This window comes from Callithrix jacchus, chromosome 10 (assembly GCF_049354715.1).
Source record: "Callithrix jacchus isolate 240 chromosome 10, calJac240_pri, whole genome shotgun sequence".
In the NCBI taxonomy this organism is placed as follows: Eukaryota; Metazoa; Chordata; class Mammalia; order Primates; family Cebidae; genus Callithrix; species Callithrix jacchus.
The window spans coordinates 84,420,315-84,435,115 of NC_133511.1; the positions used below are offsets into that span (position 1 = coordinate 84,420,315).

The window sequence follows — 14,801 nt, forward strand, 5'->3', positions numbered from 1 at the left end:
CTTGAGTGAGTGGCCATGAGCTGGGCTGCAAGTGTTCTGCGGAGCAGCCAGAGAGCGGGCGCTGCGGGAGCGGATTGTTTTTGCACAAGGATGGCTCCGTGTCTCCGCCAGGCGGTATGTGACCTGCTCGGGTGAGGCTGGCCCTTCACCTGTGAGTGTGGCCTGCGGACCCTGGGTGCAGTCCTGGAGCTGAGAACTGGAGGTTGGGGGAAAAGGAGGGGAAAGGGAGAGAAAAGGGAGTCAGCTGCGGGACAGAGAACCTTCCCAGCTGTAGTCTCATATTTGGTGCAGCAGCCCCTGTTCTTTCCTCTCTCTTTAACTCCTAACTGTTCCCGCTTTCTTCTTCTTCCCCTGGTCCGCTTCATGGAGGCTGAGCTGCCTGGCTAGAACCTACCCAGCTTCTTTGCTGGTCAGATTTGTCGGTCTCTTGGGTGTTCGCAGCAGGTCTTTCCGCACGGGGGCCCAGGAGCTCTCCATACGCGCTCTCACCACAGACCAACTCCAGGTCTGGAAATGGCTGTGCAATTTGTTTTCATTGTTAGGTTTCCAGGATGGCAACTGTCAAGGGTGAACTTATTAAGAATGTCGCTGAGGAGAAGGCCATTCATCACAATAAGATCTCCATTGTAGGAAGTGGATCGGTTGGTGTGGCTTGTGCTATCAGCATCTTATTAAAAGTAAGCGATGTGCTCTGCGCCACAGGATTCACCTCGTTTGGAGGCAAGGCGGCAGCGTAGGGTTGTGCAGGTTGTGTCCAGCTCACGGGATGAGTGGGGAACCAGAGGGAAAAATGCCCTTTTTAAAGTTGTTCCACCCAGAGGGGGTTCCTTTTTAAAAATTGTATGATGATATCACATGTGTTAGAAGCATCTCTGATATGTTGACATTTCACTTAATGACGATATGAGGTACCCCTTTGCTTGATTTGGAAACTCGGCTCACAAAACAAACTGGAGAAATAGGTGGCAGAAAAGAGTATACAAGCATGTCAGTGATGGTTGGCAGCCTGCAAGTACCAAATACAATAATCCTTTTCCCTTTAAATCTCTCTCCCATTTCCTCGTCTCTGTATCTGTAATTCCCTTTGTTCCTTGTTCGTATTAGGTTAGTTTTAGTGTTTAGTTGTTCTTAGTATTGATAGAGCTGATAAAGTTTAATGGCTAGAGACAGCGGCCAAAAAAGGATTCTGACCCTTTCTAAAGATATTACCTGGATCTGAACTTTATTACCATAAAGTTTTAGTAAATCATAAGAAACTTTGAGCTACACTTTTACTAATGGAATATCTGTAAACTGTTTTAAGCCATTTTTTAGATAACCTTTAATTCTGGCCTGAGTCATTGGATTTAAAAGATTGGTTCTGGGTTTTATATCTAGATGATATAGTGACCTTATGGCACTAAGGATGGCAGCCGCAGCCACCTGCTGTTTGTGCTAGCCATACACATTCCCAGTGGTTCATTTTGTCCTACCTATTGTAATGCCTTTATCAGCAGTGTTCTCATTGCTAATGAAGAACACACACATGTGAAAACCAACGTATTTGTGACTGTCTGACTGACTGATGGGGCCTCCATGTACTTCCCCAGGCTGATCTCAAACTCCTGGCCTCAAGCAATTCTGCCTTGGCTTCCTAGAGTGCAGAGATTACAGATGTGAGCCAGCTTGCTTAGCCCAACACTTTTTTTAAACATCAGTAATAATAATATGTTTATATATCCAGGTGCTCTCTGGTATTAAAATTAAAAAAAGAAAAAAATGTTTATATATGTTATCCAATGTTACAACTCTGAGAAGTAAATACTAGACCTACTTTTTAGAGGAGAAAAAAGGCAGACTATCTCAAATTGCATGAATAGATAAGTATACAGGTAATATATATGGAAAAGCTTGAAATGAAAGATTTACCACCTCTGCTTTGAAGGGCCATTCTGGGAGGGATTGAGCCATATCCCTAAAACTCCTACCTCTGGCAGCTGCTGCTTGGCTTTGGTTGCAGGAGTGGAGGGAATTGTGGGGCTTCTGTCAGGAGGTTCCAGGGCCCCAAGATAGGGGCCTGCTATGGGGTTGCACCTGTCTCATGGCCCTGTCCCTGATAGGAGGTCCTGGATAGAACTCAGGTGGAGGTGGTGGGTAGGAGTACAGAAGGGCAGGAGTACATTCCATTGCAACTGGTGATGGGAGGCACAGGCCCACCAGGCATGTAAAGAGTATCTGCAGGCTCCACAGGGGGCTCACCTCTGGAGGCTTAAAATGCCACCTGCAGCACCCATTGTCTAAACTCAGTGATGCTCCCTGCTGTAAAGGTTTGAAGTGGAGCCTTCTCAGTCACCTCCTTCTAGAACTTGAATTCTATTATGTTGCTGACTATGACATTTGTATATCTTAGGAAATGTGGTACACAATCCCCCTACAAAGCCTCAGGTTTAGGCTCCCTTTTATCTTTCCCTCTTGGCCCTTGACACTGCAACTTCTGTCATTCGAGGAGGTGGTAATAGCCTAAAAAATCCTTGCTGATAAAGAAGGAATTCTCAATAGGAATTGTTCAGGAATTTATTGTTAGAAATTTATGGTACAAACCTAGTAGAGAGACAGAAATGTCTTTTAAAATTTCTGAATTATACCGTAATACATAAACTAATTAGTGTAACGCAAGATCCACTTTGCTTCTTTTAGTGTTGGATCCCGAATCTAGAATAGCGCTGCCGGTTGTAGCGGGAGCGGCCGCGGGAAACGGACTCACACCGAATACAGGAGAAAGGTTTACTCAGCTGGGAGCCTAACAGCCAAGCTCGTCTAACAAAGGGAGGTTCAGCCTCTAGATAGACTTATACTTTAGATGCTACTCGTGGAAGAATCTTAGGTTCATAGTTTTAGGACTCACATATGAAAAGGTTTCTGGTTTAGTCTTGTTTTAAGTAAAAATAGCGCATTCTGGAGAGTTTCCCCAAGGCCTAGCCTGTCACCCATAGGAAGGTAAAACCGGAGGCACCAGTCAGTCAACCTTTTCTTCTATTGAAATGCAGCCTGGTAGTCAAGGGGGAAGTTGATCTGAGAAGCCCGGGTCTCCCTCTTCAGCCCCCCTTTGAGACCCTCACCATTTATGATATCAGTGAGAGGTCTCACTCTCATTCTCACTTTCCACATTTTTTGAAGAAACTGATAATGCTTCATATAATATACTTGTGATGTCATTTTTGGCTAACTACAGTAGTGATGAAGCCCCTAATTATTTGAAGGAACAGGGGGAGTAGACTAGGGAGCAACAAACAGACACCTATTATTATTATTATTATAACACTTCCGGTGAGGGTTTTGAATCCTCCCAAGGATGAGAACCAACCTTCGAATAAGGACTCAGGGTTAAATCAGTGGCACACCTGTACAGGTGTGTGCCAGTCTGGTCATGTCTCACACAGTACTTTTCACTGCTTGCCCCTGGTCATCTGTGTGCAGACAGCAGTTGGTTAGATTGAATTTTCCACAGACTCCTCCTTTGGCTGCCAGCAAATAATCTAGGGCCAGCTGGTTCTGATAAATCATGTTTCTCATTTGAGTTTTGTTGTTGTTGTTGTTGGCCTAAAAGATACAGAGCTTTGCCCGTTTTATTAGTATTTTCAAAACAGCCTGCAACTGGATGATCCGGTTGAGCATGTAAATAGGGGTCTGGTGTCCCTATGAGCTATCCTCTGCCCATGTGGCCGGCCCATAATACTTAATAGTTTTCTCCAGTGGCCACTCATTATCTGTCCATTCTCCTATCTTTAGGTTTCTTTTTCTCTCTAGCAGGGTAGACTGAATACATTAACAGCCCACCTGTCTTAACAGATAATAGGAAGAAAGGGGGCTTAACGATGCCTATGACACACCACCTGTCCATCTCATGGACGACTACACCTCATATTGCGTACCATTATATAAGCAGCTTCCCCTGTACATTTATAAGAACTATCGGACAAAAGAATGGCAGTAACTTTTACGCCCTACCTGGTGTACATACTGAGGGCATTCTTCAAAATTAGTTAATATTCCTACTGTACAAGTCCAAATATTAAGAAGAACAAGTCCCACAATGAATCTCCTCATGCTTCGGCCGTGCGTGGACCAGCCAGCTTCCGGGAAGTGTCTGGAGCAAGGCTTGTCCTTCTTAAGGTGATTCTGCAGTCGTTGCCTTGGTCCAAGTCTCAGGTACTGCTGTTTTTTTTTTTAACACGGCTGTGGTGGACTCAGGCTGGGATTCCCTCTGCCTTTACAGCTGTGGGATTGGTCAGGAGCAGGTCTGAGGTCCTTTTCATTGCGGCTTTAGAGGGGCTGTACTCCTGTCCTTTATCCACACATGATTACCTCGTGAGAAAGGGTGAACTGGGGAGAAAAAGGCTTACAGAACATCTCTTACTCACTCAGGTTGAAATATCCCAAGCGATTCTCCCTAGGGCTAGTAACTAGCATCCTAACTCAATCTCTCCGCACTCCTGAGGAGTTCCTAGGAGTGCCCAGAGTAGGGAGGAGGCCTATGGTATAAGACTTCATAGGGGAATATCCTGTTTTTCCTAAAGGGCGTGACTCTAATTTTGAATAACACCAAGGGAAGTGCCTGCACCCACTTTAATCTTGTTTTCTGACGCACTTTCCCTAAGCTGTTTTTGATGGTCTGATTCATTTTTCCACTTTTCTGGAACTCTGAGGTTGGTAGGCAGCGTGCAGTTTCCAGGTGTACCTAAGACCGCTGCTGTTTTCCAGACTAATTGGCCACAAATGCTGGTCTGTTGTCTGATCTGATGCGCAGTGGCAGTCCAAACCTAGGGATAAGATCTCGAAGCAGCACATGGGTTACTTCATGGGCCCTTTCAGTCCTTGGCAGGAAGGCCTCTGCACACCAAGACCAACAAATATTTATGTCCCCCACACTTGGGCATTTCAGTAAAGTCTACCTGGAGATCTTCAAATGGAGCTGCTCCATAAGCTTGAATTCCAGGGGGAACAGTTGGACCCTGCCTCGTGTTGTATTGTGGACATGTAATGCATCGCTGTTCCACAGTTTTGGTCAAGGCCGAGAAGTGTGAGATGTAAAAGTACCGGCCCAGCATCTTTTCAAGTGACTCTTGACCTAAACGAGTGGTCTCATGTACAGCTTGTACAACCACTGCACATAGCAGGCCCTGGTATTTGGCAGGCTTACCAGTGAGGTCTTTCGGTATTCATTAGAGTCTCCGCTGTGTGGGCTGCTTTGATATTTAAATTCTTCCCAGAGTTGAGGCTAGAAACTTTGATTGCCATTTTTCTCCTTCCTTTTTTTTCTTTTTGACAGCATGAAAAGGCTGTGTTAAAATCGGCTAACCCCAAAGCCAGGGCCAACAGAAGTTTCACTTTTAGCTTCTGCCCCATTTTTAAGGGTGTCTTGTCATCTCCCCTGCTTTGTCACTTTGTGTAAGGGTCTGGCCAGTACTGCAAAGTTTGGAAATCCACAATTTACAAAACCCACCGGTCCCGGGAGCTCTCTCACCTGCTTTTTAGTCTCAGGTTCTGTGGCTTTGCAAGTGGCTTGCTTCCTCTCTGCTTCTGGGCTGCGTTCCCCCTTCCAGATGGTGAGCCTCAGATACTGCATTTGCTTTTTGGCAAATCTGGGCTTTCCTTTCAGGCACTTTATACCCACAGTCCTCCAGGTGCCGAAGTAAGGCATTTGTTTGCGCATCCGACTGCCATGGGGTGTGTCAATAGAAGGTTATCAGCATACGGGGGCAGCATGCAAGCAAGAAGCTTCTGGGGGATGGTCACAGGCTGATGCCTCCCCAACAATGATGAGAGAGTTTCTGAGCCCCTGGGAAGCTGGGTCCAGGTGTATTGAGTGGTTACACCTGCTTCTGGGTTTCTCCCATTGAAATGCAAATTGTTTTCACCCTCCGAGGCTAGTCCAATGCTAAGGAGGTATTCTTTAAGTCCAATTAAGTGAACCAACTATCCGCTGCTGGCAATAATCCCAACTGCGTGTATAAATTGGGTGCAAAGCCACGCAAACCCTGCACTGGCCTGGGCGATAATATCAGTCCTCTGCTTCTGGCTAGGAAGTCTCCATCCTCCTTCCCAAGGGACACTGAGAGCCTGATGACCCCTGACTGAGGCAGTTTTAGCTGCAGGTAGTCTCCTTTGTCGAATGGGATAGTGGCCCTTGATTTGCACAACAGGTTTTGCCAGAGAAGGGGGGCAGGGGCAATTCATGAAGTACAAGAAAGTCTGTTCTCTTAACACCTTAATAGATTTAACAACACTGGCCTTGTTCCTTTCGATGGGGGGTTACAGGGCTGTCGTCCAGACTATGGGCTCTTTGGGGGCATATGAGTCCAGCCCCCTCTCTTTTAGTCCAGTGGCCCTTCCATTAGATTGAACAGAGCCCCTTCATGCTCATTTGGATCCTCCTGCTTAGGATCATCCTGTTCCTCAGTTAATTGTGGACTTTTTTTTTTCTTCCAGTGCCCTATTTCTCGACAAAATGCACACTGATCGCATTGCAGGCATGGGCGGGCAGACTGGGGCTTTCCAGGAACCCCCCTTTTCCCACCCTCTTGGGGGCGCTCCTTTAATGGCAGCAGCTGTGGAGTTGGCATTTCACCGGGCCTGGCGCTCCATTTCTTTATGACTTTCCTTCTGGCTCACTGTTTCTTGGTTTACAAACACCATGCAAATCCTTCCTGTTTCTGCAATTTTTGTCTAATGTCTTCTGCACACTGACTGACTAATGCCATATTTATCATACGCTGATTTTCCAGGCTCTCAGGATCAAAAGGAGTGTACATGCGGTAAGCTTCACACAGTCTTAAATAGAATTGGGTAGGGCGTTCCTCTTTTCCTTGAAGAACCTCAGAGACTTTATTGTTTAATGTTTGTAACTCTCTGGGCCCTTTTTTTTTTTTTCTTTTCTTTTTTTTTTTTTAATCTTTCCAGCAAGGCTTCTCTGTACCGATTAGCCTTTGCATGCCCTCCGGGGTGTTTGGATCCCACTGGGGGTCAGTTCCCAGTAACTGGACCCAAACGCACTCTTGGGGGTTCTGGTAATCTGCAAGAACATGGTCCCCCAGCCAATTAGAAGCGGCTTGGAGTATTCTCTGCCTTTCATCTGTGTAAAAAAGATACATAAGCAGCTGACGGCAGTCAGCCCAAATGGGGTTATGAGTCTGAATAATAGTTTGCAGTAGATCAATGAGAGCTTGGGGTTTCTTGGTATAAGACACGTTGTTATTTTTCCAATTGATAAGATCAGCCGAGGTGAACAGCAGGTACGTGAAAACATGCCTTTCTACCATGTGGCCGTCCTTGTCCACTCCCGTGTACCCCTGCTCTCTCAAAGGTATCTGCACCCCAGCCTTGGGTCGCAGACGAGCTGCCAGAGGGGGATTCCCTCTGGGAAGCGGGCAGCAATGGGCGGAGTTTTTTACATTCTCTTTTGTCTGCTCTAGAGGATTTAGGGCTGTGCAGCTCTGGTGGGGATGCTGAGGCTTGTGGTCCAGGGGCAGGGAGTCCTTGAGGAGGAGGAGGAGGAGGCATTATCAACAAAAACTCTTCTGCCGCTGGGTCGACCAAAACCTTGGGAGTCATTGTTTCTGCCACTGAATCTGCCTGGACCTTGGGAGTCTGCTTTTCTCGGCGGCGAGGGGATGGTGGTTTCTAGCAGTCTGTCCCTTGGCTACTAAAACAGTCACTACCAGCTCTCTTAGCTGCTTCAGAGGGTTTAACACTAACTGCAACCACGAGTCTATGTATGGAAATTGATCGAGGTGTTCTTGTTCACCATGTATAACCTCATGCCTTACTTTGGAGACAAGGGGCCTGTCTAGGGTTCCCTCTGGGGGCCAACCTACCCTAAATGCGGCCAATCTTCCCTACATAAAACCCTTAATTTCTCTGGTGTCAGTTACTTTCTAATTCCCACTAAATCCCTTCTTGAAAATTTTCAGCATAGTTTCTAAAGGGGTGGGCTTGCTATGGGAGTGACCCATATTAACACTTCAAAGAAACAATTCCGACAGTTAGGAAAGTGTTAGTTCACTCACAGCAATTCCCCTTCTTGTCTAGCAAGACACAGCACGGAGCACTCTCTGATTTACATTCACTTCAATCCTTTTACAATCGCCCAGAGGTTTCTTCACTCAGCCTTCTGTGGCTGTCTCTAATTCTTATAAATTGCTCGTCGCATGAGGCCCTTCCTAATGGGCCCGATACCTTTTACAACTGATGAGTCCGGTTGGACACATCTACACACACAGACACATATCTAATCGCTCTCCTTCCAATTCAAAACCATAAGCAAAAGCTTCCAAGGTTACAGAGAGAACTACCTTCAAAAGTGCCAATCTGGCACCCGTGGGTGATCAGGCCATGCTTCCACCCAAAATGGGGTGGGCTACTTTCCTGGGGTTCAATCTTCTCTTACAAATTGCTCGACGACACAGACACACATCCACACACACAGACACACATCCGATTGCTCTCCTTCCCATTCAAAACCATAGCCCATAAGCAAAAGCTTCCAAGGTTACAGACAGAGCTACCTTCAAAAGTGCTGATCTGGCACCCTTGGGTGATCAGGCCATGCTTCCACCCAAAATGGGGTGGGCTACTTTCCCGGGGTTCAATCTTATCAAATTCAATGTCCAGACTTCCCCAAATATTCGTTCCTCCTCAGTGTTCAGCCACTGGGTGGATCGACACTGCAGGGCCTCCTTGATCTGCTCTGGTGAGGCTTTTCCACCCGGCAAATACCTGCCCGGAAGCGCTCTCAGGATGCATCACCCCAGCGAGCAGGAGTCCCCCCCGCAGGGATGCTCCACAGGGCTCAGCAAACCACCTAAGAGACTTTTTCCCGCCGTCTGCTGTCTGAGACTCGCTTCCTGGTCAATGCACCAAAAATGTAGCAGGAGCGGCCACGGGAAACGGATCTCTCAGACACTGAATACAGGAGAAAGGTTTATTCAGCTGGGAGCAAGGTGGCATAGGTGCCTAACAGCTAAGCTCGTTTAACAAAGGGAGGTTCAGCCTTTATATAGGCTTATACTTTAGATGTTACTCGTGGAAGAATCTTAGGTTCATATAGGACTCACATGTGAAAAGGTTTTGGGTTACAGTTTCAGAAATCACATATGAAAGGGTTTCGGTTTACAGTTTTAGGACTCACATGTGAAAAGGTTTCTGGTTTGATCTGGTTTTAAGTAAAAATAGTGCCTTCTGGAGAGTTTCCCCAAGGCCTAGCCTGTCACCTACAGGAAGGTAAAACCGGAGGCGCCAGTCTCAGTCAGTCAACCTTTTCTTCTATTGAAATGCAGCAGGAGGGGAGGAAGGCAGCAAATCACACTGCCACGTGTGTACCTATGCAACTATCTTGCATATTCTTCACATGTACCCCAAAACCTAAAATGTAATTTAAAAAAAAAGAAATGCAGCATGATAGTCAAAGGGGAAGTTGATCTGAGAAGCCTGGGTCTCCCTCTTCACTGTAATTGATATTTAGTAGCTGAATGAAAGAATTGCTAAAAGCTGCCCACTAAAAGGGAAAATGCACTGAATTGTGAATATTCTGTTTACCTTCATTTTTAGAAGTAAGGAAAGAGTTCAGAGAGATTGTTAGAATATATTTTATAGACTATTTTTAAAACAGATTTAGATTTACAGAAAAACTTGAAAAGGTAACAGTTTATACCCCACTTGTAGTTATTAACATTATACCTTAGTATGGTGTGATGGCTAATATTGTCAACTTGATTGGACTGAAGGAGGCAGGGTATTGTTACTGGGTGTGTCTCTGAGGGTGTTGCCAAAGGAGATTAACATTTGAGTTGAGGACTGAGAGAGGCAGACCCACCCTCAGACTGGGTGGCCACCATCCAATCAGCTGTCAGCACATCTAGGATAAAAGCAGACAGAAGAACGTGGAAGGACTAGACAGGCTAAGTCTTCCGGACTCCATGTTTCTTTAGTGCTGGATGGAGTTGAACATCAGACTCCAAGTTCTTCAGCTTTTGGACTCCGAGACCTACACCAGTGATTTGTCAGGGGCTCTCAGGCCCTTGGCCACAGACTGAAGGCTGCACTGTTGGCCTCCCTACTTTGGAGGTTTTGGGACTTGGGCTGGCTTCCTTGCTCCTCAGCTTGCAGATGGCTTATTGTGGAACTTCACCTGTGAGCGTGTGAGTCAGTACTCCTTAGTAAACTCCCTTTCATGTATGCATCTATTAGTCCTGTTCCTCTAGAGAACCCTAATACCTTCGTGTTATATCGAACTGAGCACAGAAAGTCAACACCAGAACAAAAGTATGCCAAATTGCAGGGTTTATTGCTGGTGACCACGGAGGACTCATGTCTCTCCAACCTGTGGCCCTGAAAGAAGAGAGACAAGACCTTTTTATACCTGCAAAACTACCTTGGGAGTCGGGGTGGAGATGGGAATGAAAGCCGTCAATCACCTCCCAGGCTAAGACAAGGGTGAGGGGCTTCAGACATTCTGAGGGCCAGTGGATTCAAATCACCTTCTGGGTGGAGAGGAGGGTGAGGGGGTTCTGGACATTTTGAGGGCCAGGGGACTATTTGACATTCTGATTGTTATTTAAGGGGTTCACAGATGCTGAGATTAACATTCGTTTATACATCGTTTGGGTAGGGGTGGGATCCATAGATTTTTAATTACTTGGCGCCAGGATGGAATTACCTGGGGTGCTTACTCTGGTAAACAAAGGCCAGTAATTCTGGCATTTATAGATAAGAGGAGGTATGCAGCTTTACCTCAATTTGCATCCTGCAAATGATCTAGCAGTTTACAAAAGCCAAGGTTAGCAGTCATTGTGAGGAGAATGGAAACAGTTTAGTTCTTTATAAAAATGGCATTGTACAGGTTCTAACTCTAGGCCGGCTATATCACATTAGTATGGTGTATTTGTCACAATGAAAGAGTGGATATTGACATATGACCTTAAGGTCCACACTTAGATTTCTTTAGTTTTTACCTGTGTCCTTTTTCTGTCCCACGATCCTATCCAGGATGATACCACATGACATTTAGTCACTGTGTCTCCTTGGGTTCCTCTAGACTATGACAGTTTCTTTAGATTTTTCTTGTTTTTGTTGACTGAGCATTTGAGGAGTACTAGTCGAGTATTTTGTAAAACATCTTTCTGTTGAAATTTTGTGGGTTTTTTTTTTTTATGGTGAGACCGAGGTTTGAGGTTTTGGGGAGGAAGACATAGACATAAAGTGCCATTTTTCATCACATACTATCGAGGATACATGCTATCAACATGATTTATCAGTGTTGATGTTGACCTCAGTCACCTGGCTGAGATTGTTGATCAGGTTTCTCTACCGTAAAGTTACTCTTTTCCCCCTTTCCATACTGGGCTCTTTAGAAGACAGTCCCTATGTAGAGCCCACACTTATGGGGTGGAAAATTCTTTTAATTCTGCATGGGAGATTTGTCTTTCCTCCTCTATTTATTAATTCAGTAATTTGTCAATATCAGTATGCACTCAGGGATCTTATTTTATACCTTGGGTTATAATCTAATACGTCCTTGTGAATTTGTTCCAGTGTGGCCATTGGTAATTCTAAGTTGCCCACTGTGTCCCTTTGACATACTTATATCAACATAGGGCTTGGTTTTGTTTTGAGCACTTCCTAATTCTTTGTCATTTCAAGATGTTTCAGGTTCTTCATCTTGCATCCAGTCCCAGAATCAGCCTTTTCCCCCAAGGAAACTTGGTTCCCTTTATTGGGTAATGTATAAGAAACCAGTATCTGGGGCTAGGTATGTTCATTTCTACTGGAGTTATGATACATTTTCAAAACTGCCTTTCGAAGATAACTTTATCAGTACTGTGGATTTCTGCTCCGTATGACTCTAATCTCTGAATAATTGAGTGTCCAGAAAGCTTTGGCATTTCATTAAGCAACCTGTTCCTTGTAATACAGCTTAGACTTCTAGGTTAATCAGTTGTAGTGTGGTTTAAAATGTAAAGCGCCTGGCTTTGAGTTTCCAGTAATTCAAATAAAGTAAAAAGATCCAGCCTGCATGCAGTGGCTCAAGCCTGTAATCCCTGCACTTTTTTTTTTATTTTTTTATTTTTTTGAGACGGAGTTTTGCTCTTGCTACCCAGGCTGGAGTGCAATGGCGCGATCTCGGCTCACCGCAACCTCCACCTCCTGGGTTCAGGCAGTTCTCCTGCCTCAGCCTCCTGAGTAGCTGGGATTACAGGCACGCGCCACTATGCCCAGCTAATTTTTTGTATTTTTAGTAGAGACAGGATTTCACCATGTTGGCCAGGATGGTCTCGATCTCTTGACCTCGTGATCCACCCACCTCGGCCTCCCAAAGTGCTGGGATTACAGGCGCAAGCCACCTCGCCCGGCCTAATCCCTGCACTTTGGGAGGTGGAGGCAGGAGTATCACTTGAGGCTAGGAGTTTGAGACCAGTTTAGGCAACAAAGCAAGACCCTGTTTCTAAAATATAAATAAATGAATAAAAATTAAAAATTAGGTGGCTGGATGCAGTGGCTCACACCTATAATTTCAGCACTTTGGGAAGCTGAGAGGGAGTTGGATCATCTGAGGTCAGGAGTTCGAGACCAGCCTGGCCAACATGGTGAGACCCCATCTTTACTAAAAATATAAAAAATCAGTTGGGTATTACAGGCATGTGCCTGTAATCCCAGCTACTCAAGAGGCTGGGGCAGGAGAATTGCTTGAACCCAGGAGGCAGAGGTTGCAGTAAGCCACGATTGTGCCATTACACTCCAGCCGGGGCAACAAGAGTGGAAACTCCATCTCCAAAAAAGAAAAGCCAGGTGTGGTGGTACATGCCAGTAGTACTAGCTACTTGGGAGGCTGAGGCAGGAGGATTGCTTGAGCCCAGGAGGTTAATGCTGCAGTGAGCCATGAATGTGCCACTGTACTCCAGCTTGGGTGACAAAATGAGACCCTGTCTCAAAAAAGAAAAAAAAGTAAGAGGCTCTAACAATGTGAATTGGATATGAGCTTAAATTATGGATGCTTGGTCCTTTCTTTTTCTTTTCTTTAAAGAGGGAGTCTTGCCCTGTCACCCAGGCTGGAGTGCAATGGCCAATCTGATCTTGGCTCACTGCAACCTTCGCCTCCTGGGTTCAAGTGGTTCTCCTGCCTCTGCCTCTTGAGTAGCTGGGATTACAGGCGTATGCCATACATGGCTAATTTTTGTATTTTTAATAGAGACAGGGTTTCACCATGTTGGCCAGGCTGGTCTCGAACTCCTGACCTCAGGTGATCTGCCCAACTCGGCCTCCCAAAGTGCTGGGATTATAGGCGTGAGACACAGCACCTGGCCTTTGGTCATTTATTTCTAAGCACTAACACAAAGGCCTTTTTTTGTCCTCCAAGGAAAAATTTAATATATAATAAAGATAAAAGAATGTGTAGTTATGGGAAGGAAAATACAGAGAATCGGAAAAAATGTATAGTTAAAAGGTAATACATTTACAAGGTTTGAAAGCAAGGCTGGGTACGGTGGCTCACACCTGTAATCTCAGCACTTTGGGAGGCCAAGGTGGGAGGATCACAAGGTCAGGAGTTTGAGACCAGCCTTGCCAAGAAGGTAAAACCTCATCTGTATTAAAAACAAAAAAATTAGCCAGGTGTGGTGGCGGGAGCCTGTAATCCAAGCTATTTGGGAGGCTGAGGCAGAAGAATAGCTTGAACCCGGGAAGGCAGAGGTTGCAGTGAGCCAAGATCGCACCACTGCACTCCATCCTGGGCAACAAGAGTGAGACTCCATCTCAAAAAACACAAAGTAAAAGTAGGCTGACATGGTGGCTTACACCTGTAATCCCAGAACTTCAGTAGGCTGAGGCAGGCAGATCACTTGAGCCCTGGACTTTGAGACCAGCCTGGGCAACATGGTGAAGCCCTGTCTCTATAAAAACTACCAAAATTAGCCAGATGTGGTGGCAGGTGCCTGTTGTCCCAGCTACCCAGGAGGCTGAGATCATCTGAGCCTGGGAAGGTCAAGACTGCGGTGAGTCATGATCATGCTACTATACGCCTGCCTGAGGGACAGAGTAAGAACCTGTCTCAGGAAAAAAAAAGTATAAGTAAAATTCAGAAAGATATATATGAGGCTGGACATGGTGGCTCATGCCTGTGATCTCAGCACTTTGGGAGACCAGGGTGGGTGGATCACTTGAGGTCAGGAGTTTGAAACCAGCCTGGCCAACATAGTGAAATCCAGTCTCTACTGAAAATACAAAAAAATTAGCTGGGCGGGTGGGCGTGATGGCTCATTCCTGTAATCCCAGCACTTTGGGAGGCCGAGGCAGGTGGACCATGAGGTCAGGAGATCGAGACCATCCTGGCCAACATGGTAAAAACCCATCTCTACTAAAATACAAAAAATTATCCAGGTGTGGTGGCACATACCTGTAGTCCCAGCTACTTGGGAGGCTGAGGCAGGGGAATTGCTTGAACTCAGGAGGCAGAGATTGCAGTGAGCTGAGATCAGGCCACTGCACTCCACCTTGGCAACAGAGCGAGACTCCATCTCAAAAGAAAAAAACTGGCTGGGCATGGTGGCACATGCCTGTAATCCCAGCTACTCAGCAGGCTGGGGCAGGAGGATCACTAGAACCCACAAGGCGAAGGTTGCAGTGAGCTGAGATTGTATCACTGCACGCCAGCCTGGGAAACAGAGCAAGAGACTCTGCCTCGAAAAAAAAAACAAAAACATGGAGAAGTCAAACAAGTTTCCATCCGACCTTTCTTTAGCATCTACTTCAGGCAACTATTTGAATCAGTT

The 14,801-nt window shown here is 45.9% G+C and overlaps 1 protein-coding gene across 2 annotated transcripts in view; it reads left to right on the top strand.

Annotated features, from left to right (window-relative positions):
* The first annotated feature begins 536 nt into the window (after nucleotides 1-536).
* The window catches only part of LDHAL6A (lactate dehydrogenase A like 6A), a 29,047-nt gene continuing 14,782 nt past the window's right edge, over nucleotides 537-14,801 (top strand). Inside the window, exon 1 of one of the 2 annotated variants that reach the window (XM_035265970.3) lies at nucleotides 537-677. In XM_035265970.3, coding sequence (XP_035121861.1) covers nucleotides 552-677 — 126 coding nt within the window. In that variant the 5' untranslated portion in view covers nucleotides 537-551. Of the gene's footprint in view, nucleotides 678-10,036; nucleotides 10,176-14,801 lie in introns of those variants that run through there. The other variant, XM_078340737.1, reaches the window with a different exon arrangement.